General features: G+C 37.9%; 1 protein-coding gene across 2 annotated transcripts in view; it reads right to left on the bottom strand.

Moving 5' to 3' along the window:
- The window catches only part of SKIL (SKI like proto-oncogene), a 28,982-nt gene extending 12,180 nt beyond the window's left edge, over nt 1–16,802 (bottom strand). The window contains exons 1-3 of one of the 2 annotated variants that reach the window (XM_004484873.3): nt 16,422–16,802; nt 12,996–14,769; nt 200–297 (exon numbers count right to left, since the gene is read on the bottom strand). In XM_004484873.3, coding sequence (XP_004484930.2) covers nt 200–297; nt 12,996–14,096 — 1,199 coding nt within the window. In that variant the 5' untranslated portion in view covers nt 14,097–14,769; nt 16,422–16,802. Of the gene's footprint in view, nt 1–199; nt 298–12,991; nt 14,770–16,421 lie in introns of both variants that reach the window. The other variant, XM_058295265.2, reaches the window with a different exon arrangement.
- Between the last annotated feature and the right edge of the window lie 232 nt (nt 16,803–17,034).

The following is a 17,034-nucleotide window of genomic DNA, read 5'->3' as shown; positions in this document are numbered from 1 at the left end:
AAAGATAATTCTCATAAAACTTCCCTATAGTGATAAAAACAAAAAATTAGAACCCAAAATAACTGTTTAAACAACAATTCTGAATTTTCAAAGATAACCTATGATTAAAAACAAAGTCTGAAACTAAATAATTAATTCCTAGGACCAAGAGCAGTATCTGACACACAGCAGATGTTAAATGAATGAATACCCAACTTACCTGGGGTGTAAAAATGAATGTGCCTGAGAAACATGGTCACCTTCCTGCTTTATAACAGGATACCATGACTGTAATTCCATTCCTGATGGTGTATCTGTCTGTAGAAAAATTTGAAGGGGGAAAAAACCTTTATTTAGGGGGAAGAGTTATATTAATTAAGAGTCATCTTCTAATAGGATAGTCTTTCCTAAAAATGCCATGTCTGGTCACGTGAAGAGACTATTAACTAAATTATCCCATCACAAGAACAATTTCAGTATGCATAGTTAATATGAATTAAGACAAATGATCTCAACAAATTTCATATTTAGGGACTCTCTTTTTAAAACACATTTTGAAGAATAGTACTCACCAAATGTCTAGCCCTGGGAAGTTCTGATTGCTATTATAATCAGCTAAAGTACATCCCACCCCTATGGTATTTATTAACATATCAACTAGGTAATATTCTACAGCAACAAATATTTTGCCAAACTAACCAAAAACCAGTTTGTTTGCTAACACTTATCAGTAAACTGTATCTCCTCATAATTATGAAAAGCTTTTTAGTTCCAAACGATGAACTGTACCCGTAAAAGAGGAGGTAGGTAAATGGCAACTTAGTGTATGTCTATTTGCTATACTCTTTAAATACTCTTTGTAATTCTAAAAAATATTTCATTATCATTCTCTATTTTACAGATTAGAAAACTGAGGTTCAAAAACTAAGAAAAAAAGTAAATAATATGTGATTACTAACTGTGCCCCTTATTTTAGTTTGCTTTTTACTCGTTCCCCTCTCCTGCTCTCTATCCCTCCTCCCTCAGAACATATTTCCATTTTATAGCAATTACCCTGCACTCGAGGGGGAAAAAAATAACTTAAATGGAAAATAAGACTCACTGGGAAAGAGAAGCTAAAAGGAGGTATGGTTAGGGTGAGCAACAAGACAAGAAGCTAACAAACTCAGTGGGGGGAGAGAGAATAGGATTGGGAATGAGTTTAAAATGGATAAGACAAAAGGAGAGGCGGATATTCTTCTGAACCCTACCTCTAAAAGGCTCCACTCCCTTCTGTAATGAGGATAACAACCTCATCCAACAGTACATAATCACCACACTTAGGGGATAGCCACTAAATACCAAACAATTAGGAAAACTTTTTTTTACCCAATTGTATCCCAGTACTCTAGTTCTGAACTGAGAAAACTATATAAAACAGAAATGTAGCAGATCTCCAGATGCTAAGCAGTTGTAATTAAAGTAAAATCAAATCATAAACTGCTTATGGTTTGAATAAGGATATCTAGATAATGAATGGAAACCAGTGAGGATGAAGACCTGACAAGTGACCTGCTGCCCCCAACAAACAGGCAGAGTACAGAAAAGAATCAGCTCTTGGAGCACACATTACACAATTTGATCAATCAGGCGATGACTTAAGGTAAACTAAAGGACAAAATTAAAAACATGGTAACTTGTATTGGTGGGAGATTTACACTTTTGTAACAAATCATTTCCCTGTATGAAGATATGTTTTTTTTCTAAGTTCACGATTTATACTTACTGTTTATACAATTTACACTTATTGTTTATGGATGTTCGTGTATGAATGATAAAAGTCAACTTTTAAAACATTTTTTTAAAAAAAGAATCATTAAGCAAGGAATTAGAAAGGCTAGTAAGACCATAAAATATAGGGAAAAGAATAATATTTTGAAAGGATTTAAGAGTTAAGTATTCATTCGGGGCCTCTAGAATATAAGGGTAGAATAAAAAAAAACACAGATACTCACAATTCTGATCACTATAAATATTCTAAAGTAATTCAGAATCTGCGAAAAATTTAACAGCTCATTTATAAAATAAACCAATCACTTGTTTACATAGCCTCCCAGCCTACAACTTAGTTCTAGCAGTAAATTAGAAAGCCAACTGGCTGCTGGCACCAGAAATACTAAATGATGTTAGTTAACAGTTGATAGACTAAAGAGGAGAATGTAAGTTGTAAACACAAAAACTGATTCAAAAAGTAAAACAGACTAAGGGCTTTAGCATAGGCCAGGGCACGTAATGCAATATACTTTAATTTCCCCCTAACCCCAACACAAGAGTATAGTAACTGATGTTTAAGAAATCTTGAGTCGATATGACATAACATAAATGTTCTGTACACCATTTAGAAAATATTGCAACCTATTTAAGACATTTTAGGTAAGTGGATGTGGCTCAAGCAGTTGGGCACCCGCCTACGACATGGGTGGTCCCAGGTTCAGTTCCTGGGCCTTGTAAAGAAGGTGAGTAAGACAGAGAACTAACAGGCTGGTGCAGTGAGCTGATGCAATGAGATGACAAAACGATGAGACACAAGAAAACACAGTGAGACACACAACAAGCAGGGAACGGAGGTGGCTCAAGCGACTGGGCACCTCCTTCCCACATGGGAGGTCCCAGGTTCAGTTCCCAGTGCCTCCTATAAAGATGAGCACACACAGAGAGCACACAACAAAAAGACAGAGTAGCAGACAGTTAAGTGTAAACAACAGGGTGTGGGGGGGGATAAATAAATAAAATCTTAAAAAAGTAAAGACATTTTAGAATATCATAGAAAAGTTTAGTTTTAAAAACAGCACTGAAGTGGATGTAGCTCAAGCAGTTGAGCGCTTGCTTCCCACATACGGGGTCCCAGGTTCCATTCCCTCTACCTCCTAAAACAAACAAACAAACAAAAAAAAACAATTCAGGGCTGCGGACTTGGCCCAGTGGTTAGGGCATCTGTCTACCACATGGGAGGTCCGCAGTTCAAACCCCGGGCCTCCTTGACCTGTGTGCAGCTGGCCCATGCGCAGTGCTGATGCACTCAAGGAGTGCTGTGCCACGCAGGGGTGTCCCGGCATAGGGGAGCCCCATGCACAAGGAGTGTGCCCTGTAAGGAGAGCCGCCCAGCGCGAAAGAAAGTGCCCAGGAATTGCACCGCACACACGGAGAATTGACGCAACAAAAAGAACACAGATTCCCGTGCCACCAACAACAACAGAAATGGACAAAGACACAGCAAATAGACTGAGAACAGACAACGGGGGGAGGGGGGAATAAAATAAATAAATAAATCTTTTAAAAAAAAAAAAGAAAAAAAAACAATTCAGGGGAGCCAATGTTGCTCAGTGGTTGACCACCAGCTTTCTACATACAAGTCCCGGGTTCAATCCCTGGCCCTGGTATCTCAAAAAATAACAACAAAAATATAGCACTTAAAAATATAAGTTTCAGTATCTAGAAAATTCACCTAGGCAGCACATTTTGTACCCCAACGCTGTATGATAAAGGTAGTGTTAATAAAAGTCGTGTTTATACTGTATGATAAAAAGTGAATGTATTAAGTTCACTCTCACAAATCAATGAACTCTAAGATCAATGTGAATTAAAAGAACTTCTCTAGAAGTCTTTGTTGACTTTGTTATTTAAAAAACAAAGAAAGCTCCATTTTAAATCAGTTTTATATCTGAAACAATTCTGGATGTACTATACAAGAAATCAATTGTTTCATATTTTTTAAAATTACTAAAATTGATCTGCGCATTTAAATTTTTCCTAATGTGTATGTCTGAAATCTCAAATCTTCAGAAAGCAAATTCTAAATTTCTGTAGCCAAAGATCTCCTTGAAATCTGACTCAATTTTGGTCTAGTTCATTTCATAACTCTGCAGTCTGATTAAGTTTTATTTATTCATGATCCAAACCCTTTTATTTCTACAAGTCTCTAAAGTTCAGGTGCTACCATAAAATAAATGCACGCATATTCATTTTGTGTGTGTGAGGTACTGGGGCCAGGAATTGAACCCCAGACCTCATATGTGGGAAGCCAACGCTCAACCACTGAGCCACATCAGCTTCCCCAAGTTGGTTTTTGCATTTGTTGTTGTTTTAAGGATGCACCAAGAGCCAAACATGGAACCTCCGATGTGGGAAGCAGGCATTCAACCCCTTACACCACATAGGCTCCCTTTTTTTTTTTTTTTTTCATTTATTTTTAAAACATCCATCTCTCTCTAGATCTTGTGCTTTACTCCCTATTCTCACACCATCCCCACTATCAGAGGTGCAAATTCAGGGTTCTAAAGAAACTTCTTTTAAAGATTACTTGGTATAGTCCTTTAACCAATGTCTGATTTCCCAGCTCAAAATCCCTGAAAAGTAGCTATCTAGTCTCTGCTTGGCTTAAACAACAGCTTGAGGTCAAGAATTGTCTTATCCACTTTTGTATTCTCAGGGCCTAGCATCATGCCAGTATGTAGTAGGGATTCAATAAATATTTGTTGAGTGAATGTTGAGTGACAGGCTCATGAATTTCCAGGGTGACCTTTTTTTCAAGGTTACCGTACTACCACAAAACCCACATTTGCTATCCTTCTACTTCCTAAAGCACACAAAGAAGCCCAACAGCCTCTGGGACTGTATTCTTTAGAGATCAGATCTACAAATTAAATAATATTAATGATGGGAAAATGCAAAACAGTAACTATGATAAAATGTTGTGAATTAATTTTACCTAATACACTATGGTAAGCCATAAACACATTTGTAACAAATTATTCTAACTGTGTGTTAACAACAATTAAGAAAATCACATATTATACAACAAAACGTTCACAGACATGCCAGATTTTCTCATCTATTGCATTTGTGTCAACATACAAATTAGGTTTTCAAAAAAAGAACAATAATTAAATGGCAGAGCAGTAATCCTACTGATGAGGAATAAAAATTAGCTATCAAGATATGAGCATCTATATAACCTTTTATCTTACCTTTCAACATGGGAATGTTTCATTCCCTTTGTGTATTTAAACATAAAAATAAAACACATCATATTACTTGGCAAGGGGGAGGAGATCATTTATTTAGTAGCTTAATTAGACCCTTAACATTTGTAAAATGCTTTTATCTTCTACCTTCCCCACCATAACCCACCCCAAATGAACAGATGGCATCCTCATCTGAAACACAAAGCAAAATTTCAGGCATATTATTATTATACCATTTCAAAGATTCTTTCTCTAAGTCAAAAAAACCCCAAATAATATCTATGAAAGCAAAATTCAAGCCATCTCAAAATGCACAGTAAAGGAGTGTAATTAAAATAGGTAAAAATTAAATGCTTTATTAAAGTTTTTTCTAAATCTCTTCAACTTCCTATATTATTTTGTTGACAGGACCCTTTGATAATCAGATTTCCTAATAAAGAACCATTGTATTTTGGTGGTACAATGCTTAGTAGTCTAACAATGACAAATAATTTAGAAAGTTTGATTACATTTTCAAAAAAATAAGCATTTTTGTTGCCACTTTTATGATATGAAAGTAATATAAGCACTGTTCATATAAAAATAATCTAATCTGTACTAAAAAGAAATCAAAACCCTTTAAAATTCCTAGACTTATACTCAACAATACCTTTACTCTTAAATGCATTTTAAGTTTTTAATTACAGCATCAGAATAATATTATTATCTTTAAACCCTATTGGTAAACATTGATGAATTAAAGAAATCAAGGCAATGCCTCAAAATACCAGCGGGATTTCCAACATACTTTGAGATTTCTAAACTCCAAAAAAAAAACAGAATTAAGAATGTTTTTAAATATGAAAAACTTATTCCTAAAAAATAGGATTAAAAAGTACTATAAAATATCAAAATTAATTTTTAAATTCTGGTATTTAAATCATAAGACAGTAAGCATACGAAGAACATTAATACTAGGAAAGCTGTTAAGTTTAACAGTCTGTCCTAATCTGTTTATACAAAAAAATCAAAGCATACTAAATGTACATTACTTTATACTGGCCCAAAATAAATCACTAGCAATGCTAAACACATAACTAGGTACATATTTAGTTAATAACTTCTTAGGTAAATATACCTGTCAGGTCTTTTTTTAACTCTATATAATAACTCATTTACTTATACACAGTATATAACTCATTTATGCATCTATGCTTAAAACAAACAAAAAAAGACTATGATCCTGGATTCAAGGGGTCCATAAAATGATTTCAGAAGGACACCAAAAAACACCGTACTAGACAGCTGCCAACAACTTTTACTGAAAAAAACCAAATCCCTTAAGAACAGTATTAGGTTTCCCTATTACTTCCAACGTGTTGTGAATGAGTGTTTCAACATCTGACACAGGAACAGTGTTATAAGGTAGCAAAATACCTACTTATGATCTTAAGGTTTAGTCTTGTGCCTCCACTGTATTCATATCAGGAAAGATCAACCTAATACAAAACTAGCAAACTGATCTAAGCACCTCCACTAAGTTATGAAAGACAGACTTTCAGGAGTCACAGAAACGACTGCTGCTCCACAGACCGCTGCTCCAAGATCATACCGTCTACCTTCCAAAGCCAATTTCAGGTTTAAAATGCTTAGAAAAGTGCATGGGAAAAGCAAAGGCTCAAGTTCTTATAATAAATGTACAACTACGATCTTAAATCCTTCATAGAAACAAAGCCATGTGAAAATTTTAGTATGAACTCACTCCCTTTATAACTTATAAGGAAAAGGAACAAACTGGTAAAAATTCTGTTAATTCCTGGAACAATTTTTTAACACTAGAATTCTGCGGTGTCCAATCCATTTAATATTGCAGTTACTTGGCAATTTCAATGTCATTTATGTATTTTCACTGAAATAAAAGTCAAGTTTTAACCTGTAAAAATCTAAGGTTTGCTTTTTTTTAAACACATAAATTTTATTAATATATATTAATAAAGCATACAATTTATCCAATAAAGTATACGACCAATGGTATCTGGCACAGTCACACAGTTGTGTTTTTGTTGTTGTTTCTGAGGTACCAGGGATTGAACCCAAGACCTCGTACATGGGAAGCAGGGGTTCAACCACTGAGCTACGCCTGCTTCCCAAGGTTTTGCTTTTCTACCTCATTTATGCATCTATGCTTAAAACAAACAAACAAACAAAATATGATCCCGGATTCTTCTAACCTTCAAATAAAGTAAACCAGCAGTATCAGAATACTTATTAATTACCCTTACTATTTACAATGTACTCTATTTTCTATTTTATCTTCATGATTTTTTAAATGCTGGTTATAACCCACTAAATCAATTTCACATCCCTTTCAGTCCGACTTCTCAAGAGAATTAAGGCCAAATACCCAAAGCATGTAATGAATTAACTTTCCTCCTATGCATATAGAATGGTACTATGAACCATCCTTGGGCAAACTGACGACAACACTTCTCAAATCACTTTCTGTATAGGGCTTAATTCTCCCCTAGGACCCCGTGGATGAGAAGGCTGCTTGCATCACAAACTGCAGTTTCAAAAATACTAAGTAAATGAAATGTCCTAAAATTGTTTCAAATGTATTATTCCAAAAACTAGTCTTATATTAACACCTGTGCATTCTAGACATGTTTTTGCACACAAAGGAACAAATTCCACTGGTAGTAATTACTTGGGATTATGAGGCATTGTATTTTCTTCTTTGAACTTTTTTAGTATTTTCTACGAAAAGCCTATAATGCCCTCATAAACACACACAAAAAATTTTAACATGCAATATAAAAAGCGAAAAAGCCCTAGCAATATTTACCAAGATGTTCTTTAGTAAATTTCTTAAACCTTTTAATTCCTTATCCCCCATCAGGTAACTATGTACTTTTAACACTATCTGAAATCTCAAAATCAATTCAATATCACAAATAAAAACAAAATGTTGCTTTGTTTTAAAATTAAACCTGTTTCCCTCAAGATTCACTGGTAAACTTACAGGGCAACTAACACTTCCTTCAGTCACCCAAATCTTTATCACAAGCATCTACACTGTGCAATGTACAATTCTAGATTCTGAGAATACAAGACAAACTTCTGCTTCAGGAGCCTCCATCTAGCCTTTACATAGCTATTCTTGTGACCCTAAGTCACAAGTTTAGGAACTATGAAATCAAAACGAGTTTTAAACTAATTTTGGATTCTTCTAATCCATTCCTCTTTTTACCTTGAATGGTGCTGTATCATTAATTTCACGACTGAAGCAAACCACACCTTAAAAAAATTTATGATTTCATTATATATTTCTCTTGCTTTTCATACCATAATAGAATCCTTATTTCATGTATATGAACCCTCAGTAGAACAAAATTCTATATGTGGATGAAATACAGGGTCAAGCTATACGCTAAAGCTATTTACCAGACTAGTTCTACCCCTTTACTTGAACAAATTGAGTTCTGGCTCTACAATCACTTTCAATTCCCAGAATTCTAAAGGGATTGAAATTAACCCAACTGTTTATTACTTTCTTGTCCCTCCAGCAGTATAACTGATAATGAATATAGCTATGAGAACATTACTGGCAAACTACACAGTAAGTCAGACCTACCCTGAAAAGATGGTAATCTTTTTTTTAATATACTTTTAAAAAAATTTTAAAGATAGATTACATAAACGTTACATTAAAAATGTACAGGATTCTAGGACGCTCCACTTCCTCCCTCTCCCACACTTTCCCACATTAACATCCTTCATTAGTGTGGTACATTTGTTACAATTGAGGAACATATATTGGAGCTTGCCACGAAGTGTGGATTATAGTTTACATTATAGTTTATAAGATGGCAATCTTTTCTTTTTTCCTTCTTTGAAGTTTTTTTTTTCCATTTCTCAGTCCAAAAGGATAAATTTCTAAGATTTTTTTGTTAATTCCATTTTTTAATGGTAAAAATGAATATTATACTCTGTATTTCTTAAACCATAAGGGGGCACTATTCCCAAAGCCATTCTAAAGAGTTCATCAACATAATGCCAGGGGAAGGGGGAGGTGGCACACAAATCTGGCTATTATTAGAATGAGCTCCAAAAAAATTTGATTACCCTGAACTCATTACAAAAGCATAAAGAGATACAAGAAAGATATTCTAAACAAATTTTTCCTGCATCTAAAAAGGTCTGTGTTAGTCTCCATTTTAATCTTCAATGTGACCTCAACCAAGTGATCAGAGACTAGAATGGGTATCATCTCCAAGAGAACCAATGCACCACCTTTTTGGGATGCTTGTCTAGGACTAAATGACCAGAAAATGACAATAATCTCTACTTCCTATGACAAATCTGTCTCACTTTCTTCTAGCATACTTCATTTTAGTAAACAAATATCCAATTAGTCTAATTACTGTATATAAAAAATTAAGAGATACATTTAAGTCAAATACTCAGTTAATCCATTTGTTTCAGAAACACGGTCACCTAATTCTATGTAAGTGAAGATGATGTTTGGAGTATGGAAGAGACTCTCCAAATAGTATTTCAGTATCAGTATGAAATACCACCCCCTACATTTTTACAGTAGACTCTGGCTTCCAAAATACTTCCACATACATTCTCTCATTTGATCACTGAACAGTTTACTTCCAAACTATATATGTGTCTAAAGGCTAAACCATTATTTTTCAAAAAATATTTCATGTACTCTTAAGTTTACTGTCATTTTTCCAAAATGTTGTGTTAAAAAAAAAAAGATTTCACTGAATGCCTTTGATTTGCCAGGCACTAGACTAGGTTTTGGAGAAAAGTACAGTCTACAAACTCATGGGAAACAGTTACTTTTAGAAAATTAAGACAAAAATACTCATACTACCTGTCCCTCAAATAAGCACACTTCATTTGACTCTAACCTTATTCCCATATGATCAAAATTTATGCTAAATACAATATGCAAATTATAACACTGATATAATAAATACCATCAAATCAGCAACAATTATTACAGGAACATGGTTTGTCCCAACACGACCCACTGCAGTTCTTTATCTCACTTAGGTTATATTTGAAAAACACACTTTCTACACAAAAACACAACAGTTTTTATATTTGAAGGAAAACAGTCAATAAAGTTCAAAGTGATGTTAAGAGATGAATAATTTGACTGCACCACTTTGCAGAGCAATCTAAGCAGATCTAAACTCTTGCCATGACCTCAGTACAAAAGTTCAAAAGAAAATTAAAATTTAAAATACCTTTAATTTTTACAAATAAATTCAATTCTTCACTTAGAACACTGACCTTACACCATTTATTTCTCTCATCTAAATAGAGCTATTAACGATGCAAATTAAATACAGCTATCAGCTATTCAAATTAGTTTCTTGTTCATCATTAATTTTAGTCCTATGAAATAATTTAGTTATAGTTCAAACAATTACCTATTGAGTTTCATGTTTCTTTTTAAAACCAAAAGAATATTCACCTATATAAATTTTATTAACCTATCAAATTACATTAAGTATTCATATTACAAATAAGGTCCTTTACATAACAGGTTAAAGTATGTAGTGCATTGTTTTGTTTTGTTTTGTTTTTAAAAGGCCTGCTTTGGTTTTATTAAAAACTAGTTTCCTCTGGGTCAATATTGTTTGTCTGGCAACCAACTCACTGACTCACAGAAGACAGTCAAGGACTATCTCCTTGTAGCCTTCCAAGTTAAATACCTTAGTCTACAGTCAGGTTAAGAGAGTTTAAGAAACTTTATACTCAGACTCAGGTAGTTGATAGGAAAAGTTATTATTTTTCAAAACTCAGTTTCTACTACTAAATTCACTTTAGGAAGTAGTAAAAATTCTGACTTCAAGTCAGAAGACCCACTTTCAAACTGCTGATTCTACCAGGTACCAGTTAAACAATCAGAAGCATATGACCTATCTAGGTCTGCTTTCTCATCTAAATAAAAGAGGAATATATAATTCCTACTCACCTGCCTCAAAGATCTTCAAAAAGAACTATCTCACAATGTTTTGAGGAATAAAATTTTAAAATGTGAAGTGGCAAACATGATAAAACCAGCTTTTAAGTATCTATTAAACATGAACCCAAAAGATTTTTTCTGAAAGGTTTAATTGCTGGAAATTTTCTTCATTCCCTTAAATTCCTTAAATTTCTTCAAGTCCACATAAAATTGGAAAAAATACCACAATGGAAACACTATAGCAAATACTGTAAAAAAATTTTTTTTAAAGCAAAAAGATGGAAAACATTCTCACACCTTCACCAAATCAAAAATGCATGCAAATTAATGAGTGCTGGGACAATAAAGGGCTATATCCCAGACAAAGGATGGTTTTAATTTCATCAAACCTCAGCACATTCATCATGCTTCTCAAGTTTTTTCATACAAACACAGAGCAGAACTATTATGCAGAGTAGTAGCTTATCCACAAAGTTTTTATGTCAGAGTAATGGCAATTGGAGCAAGAATACCCAGAGAATAATGTAGCTACCTATGGACATGTAAGGGGCAAGCCTCTATCTAATTACCTGGGGAACAAGGTTTTACAAAATATCAATAGGGGCATTTCGTATTTTGAGAGTATCTCTGAGCACAGGTACTAGACAAGTCCAACTGTAAGCAAGTCAAGCAGTTTGAGTACTAGCTTGAAATCAAGTCTGCTTTAAATTCAGTAAGTAACTGCACCTAAATAATATAAGCTTATCTAGCAGCCACTGGCAAGGAATTCTGAAGCAGTGCTAAATCTTTAGGTGCAGCAAGCAGCAAACTACCCTGAATGACAGGCTAAAATTATCTTCATTGGGCTTCAGAAGCAAACCATTGTCATAAAAACTACATGTAAGTTTCTCTCAAAACATTAAAGGCACCCTAATAAAGGAAAGGACACCAAATTCTTAGGTTCTAATCCAAGATCTAACATTGTGGTAACCTTCAGTGATTTAATGTGTATCAATTATTTCCTCTGTCAAACAGAAAGGACAGAGATATTTCAAGGAATAAAAACCAGTTGTGGAAAAATTAAAGATTCTTAAATGAAACATGGTCAATCTTTTGTTGTAAGAAAAATAATATATATAAAACTACTCAAGAGCAATCCTTGATACCCTTTAAACGCTATTAGCTATTGTTATTTATCAATTCTAATCAAATAGAAAAATAAAGTAACTAGATCAGCAACCTGAACATTTAAAAACCAAATCCTGTCTATCACCCAGGCTTTCACAATTTTGATTAAAGATATTAGTTTAGCCTAGCAGATAATGCAGTGGGAAATACTAAGTTTAAGATATCTTTGCTAATAGGTTTTTGTACTAATACTTAAAATAACCTTTTCTTTATTTTGGCTGTCAAAAAAAATTTTTTTTTAATTATTCCTTTACTTAAAAAAATCTTGGTCACTAGAATCACAAATTCTTCAGATAAATCTGTCTTTTCCATTTCTTTCCAGTATTGTTCAAATCTGAATACGAGCATGGAGCCAATATCAGAAATCCTAAGTTTTAACTTTGAAAATGCTGTGGTGCCCACTACCAGAATTGTTTTGGTGAGTTTAATACCATTTGCAAACAGGGATAACACCAAAGTGTAAATTACCTCTAATCCAAGGAAAACAACAGATTTAGTCATCAAGAAACAGGATGCATAAGAGGACAGAATTTGAGAAGAAGCCCAATTCCTCCAATCCTTGGCTATATAACTTTGGAAAAGCCACTTAATCTTTTTGAGCCTCATGTTCTCAGTACCTGTAAAATGGAAATAATCCTACTTCCTTGTTTGGAAGGTCAAATATGCTTGTTTGGTCAAATAGGAAAACATACAGAAAAGCAATTTATTACCTAAAAAGTATAATACACACATAACATATACTGATCAGTACTTGTTGCAAGAGCATTAACAGTTTCTTAACAATACATAGGTTAAGTTATATTCTAAATACAGAACATTTGATTCAAAGTATGCCATTTATCATTATTCAAAACTGCTATTTTAAAAAAACTTGCCTTGGACTGAGTTCTCTTTCCATTTCTCATGCTAAATTTCTCCTTCATTTCTTCTAAAACTATCTTCAGTTTCTTTTCTTCAGGTGTCCCTAAGTATTTTTGGTTCACATGAAGATAGCAATGCCATTTGGCAGATTCAAAGCCCCAGTGGCAAGTCCTTTTGTCAGGTGATCTGTGGGAATGCATCACAAATGTCTGGGGTGCAAACATTCCACAGCACTCCAGACACTGAATACACGGAGCATCAGGCTGAACATAAAACTGCGGTGCAAACAGACCCTGACATTTGCCCAAGCATTCGTGTTCCACTTCAAAGGCACTGCCAGTTTCCTTTAGCTGGGCCAATGAGTTTTTAGCAGGAAGCATGCTACCATTTTGAGGAAAAGTGCGTGGTCGCAATAAAGCATTACATAGTCTTTGTGCATCAGTTAATGTGATCAGCCCACAGGATGGGGCATTGAACGGAAGAATTCCCAGGACTTTTAAAATATGAAGCTGGTCTGAAGTGCACCTTGAGCAATATATGTACAATTCATCACACACAGTATTTATTTGCTGGAGTGAAAATTCTCGGAGCACAGAATTTAAGACTTGGGGCAAACAGAGTCTCTTCTCTCCTCCAACCTGAAAACATGAAATAGACTCCCCCTCCAACACAGTCTGGGTGAGTTCTGTGGAGCTATCAGAAGGGATGAGGAGGGGGCCAGGAAGAACCTGAGGAGATGGAAGGGGCAGAAATACAGTAGGTGACATGCTTTCTTGAGAATATCGTGCAGAAAATGCTGCTGGCCCACCCAGAGAGCTCTGACTACTTAAATGAAATTGTGCCAATGTATGTTTCAAACTGGGATTTAAATTTAAAGGTTCAGGCACAGAGGCACAGTTTCGCTTGACATGCTCTCCATCCGTTTCCATTGGTGCTTCTCCATAGTCTTCCAAGTGTTCCTTCTTTACTGTTGGCATCTTGTGTATCATCATTTTTCCATTTGCATGAATGTCTGTCATCATTTTTTTCACTGGAGGGCTGCCTTCATCTCCCATCCCATGCAGTTTTTTATTTGAGCCCTGAACCAAGGAAAAATTTGTCTGTAGGCTTTCCATTGCTAAATTATTGTTTTAAATAACTAAGCCTGAGATTGGCATTTTTACTTGGTTGCTGATTTGAACGGAGAAAAATGTATATATAAATACTTACGGTAACTTACTCTCATAGGAAATTTAAACTTCCCGCCTCCTTAAATTTCTCAATAGACTTTGCAACTTTGTTTTTGGTTCTGCCTAAACTCTAATATAGTTTCAGTGCAGATTCTCTAAAATTTCTCATTTTGCCTCAAATAATAAATATAAATTTTAAGAGCAGGAAGCCTTTATGTTTTCTTAAATTCCTCAGATATATGTATTAAAATAAAGTTACCAATTTTCTTAATTCAAGATTTCCAGGTTCAATGCAATGGTTTTGTCGAAGTTGTTTTAAAGCAAAACATATGGAAAGTTTATGTCATTACTTGTTTCATCAAACCAGACTCAAATACAAATTAAAATGATGCAGCCAAATTAAATTTTTGCCCCTGGGGACACAAAAACTAATTTTTTAAAGTATCTTTTCAAAAAAAAAAAAGATGGTCTGTTGGTCAGTGTCGACAAATTGAAGACTTGCAGATATCCTCACACCAGTAAAAAGCCTCTGCCTCCACTTGAACTTTTACAATCAAAAATACTTGAAAAATTGCCCAATTAGCTTCAAGGAGTTCAGTTCATTCTTCTTTCAATTAATCTGGAAGAAGAGAAGGAGGATGGGGAAGAGTTATATTTGAATTTGCTTCAAAGGCCAAAGGGTCAGTTTGAAACCAGTTCTTAATCTTAAACTGAGTTCACTGTACCAAAGGTTGATCTGAATGGTTTCTTTAAATATAATTCCAGTTAATTTGAAGACCGTTCATTTAAATAGGAAAGCAGTTAGGAAGGTGGGTAAATAGGGAGCAATAATATCCCTCAAAAGGCAGAGGGCCACTCCTAAACCCAACACGCAGAACCTCAAAAAGACATCTTATCCAAGGCTCAGTACCATAACGTTTTCTCAGTCATGCCATTTAAACTAAAATCCATACTTCATTTCCTAATTTTAAAACACCAAAGTTCATCCAAAAAATCAGATGAGTTAACAGGTCTACCCTATATTACTAAATTATAATCTTAAATGCATTGATTTATCCAGTGTATGCTATTTTTCAAAAAGACTGTTGGCAAAAATTACGCTTTATCTTGGCCAAAAGGCCGAGAGGCGATGTGCAGGCAAAAATTAACTTTCCCTTTAAAAGGTTAGCGATTGTGCTTACTGGGAAGCCAAAAGCTACCGACTCCACACCTGGGAATCTCCATCCTTGAACAAGACTAATCCGGGACGAAAAGCACAAGGCAGACAGACCTCACAAAGAATGCAAATGGAGGAAGGAGGAAAGGAAAGATTCTTCCACTTCCTTCTTGAGAGAAAACCCAGAAGAAATCCATTAAGTGGAAATTCTTGCCTCCCAAACTCACAAGAATTTACCTTAAAAAAGACCCAAAAGGTTAAAGACCAACGCCACTAGCAATCGTACTGACTTTCGCCCACCACAGGAACATCTGGGCAAACGGCAGGCCAAGGAAGAGGGCAGGAGGCATGACCTAGAATGGGGGAGGCCCCAGAACCCTAAAGTCCTCCGCCCACGCAAAGCCACCCACCCATCGCAAATCCGAGGGCCACGGCTAGGGGCCCGGGACGGCTGCGAGTGTGCGGGAAGCTGGCGAAAAGTAGAGAGGAGTACCCCAACCCCCACCCGCCAGCTCCGGACAGTCCCCAAGTGCCCTCTCAGTCCAGCCCCATTGAGGGGGCTGCGGGGAGGACGGTGGAAATCCCCCGCACACCCTCTCCCCGGGAAGTTCTCGGGTGTTAACCCAACGCCCCTCGAGCTGCACCTCCCCCCACCGCCCCGGGCCACCGAGAAGGATCCGCGGACGGGGTGGGCCCGCAGCGGGGATCCCCGCGCCGTCGGCCGCCGACCGAACGGGTCGAGCCCGGGGCATCCCCGCGTAGCGCAAACCGGGGGTGGGGGGCGGTGCAGGCATCGGGGTGTCCGGGGTGCCGACTGCTCCGGCCAAGTGCAACGCCCCCTCCCTCCGTCGGCGCTCACCCGCTCCAGGTCAACTAGGTGTGACCTGCCATGGGACACCAGCCCCCCCCCGCCCCATGCTGACCCCGACCCCACCCCGGTCCCGCACGTCCGGAACCCCGACTCCGGCCTCGGCGCCCGGAAAAGTGGACGAGCTTTGTTAACTCCCCACAACCCCCTCCGCGGCCGACGGGTTCCCCGGAGGCTGCGCGCCCCTCACCTCCCGCCGCCTCGGCCGCGTCCACCACCCACCCCACCCCACGAGCAGGGGCCGCACCTGTGCCCGCCGCCGCCGCCGTTCGCCCGCTTCCTTCGGCTGTGCCGGCGCCGCTCCGAACCCCACACACATCGCTACACACAGCCCTCTGACGTCACCGAGCCCTTGGCCCGCCCACGTCACTGCGGAGACACACGGCTTCCCGCAGACGCCGCCGCCGTCTCCGGCCGCCCGGGGGAGAGCGAGGGCGGCGCGGAGGGGGGAAGGGAAGGGAACAGAGCCAGCGGCGCTCCCGCGCGCTCGGGCCCCGCCGGCGTCGCCGCCGCTTCGCTGCTCCCAGGCCCTCGGGGACGCGCGAGTCGTCTGGCCTATTGTGGCTCCTCAGTGCCCCCGGCGCCCCTTCGGCTCGTGCGCGCGCCCCTCCCCCCCAGGCGCGCGCCCGGCGCGCCCGTCTCCGCGCGCCGTCTGGGCGGCTGGCGCGCGGCGCTGTCTGCGGTGCACTCGGCGCAGACAGGATGTTCCCTCCCCGCCCCACCCCCCACCGCCACCGCCGCCCGCCCTCCTTCCTTCCTCGAGTCGCCCAGCCGGCTGTCTGGGGCCGTCACCGCCCCGCCCTTCTCGCGGCTCTGTGGTGACGGGCCAGACCCGGGGGCGCCCTGGCCGCTCGGCTGCC

Source organism: Dasypus novemcinctus, chromosome 4, assembly GCF_030445035.2.
Source record: "Dasypus novemcinctus isolate mDasNov1 chromosome 4, mDasNov1.1.hap2, whole genome shotgun sequence".
Classification (NCBI taxonomy): Eukaryota; Metazoa; Chordata; class Mammalia; order Cingulata; family Dasypodidae; genus Dasypus; species Dasypus novemcinctus.
The sequence above is the reverse complement of the archived record's forward strand: the minus strand, read 5'-3'. Positions and strand labels throughout refer to the sequence as shown.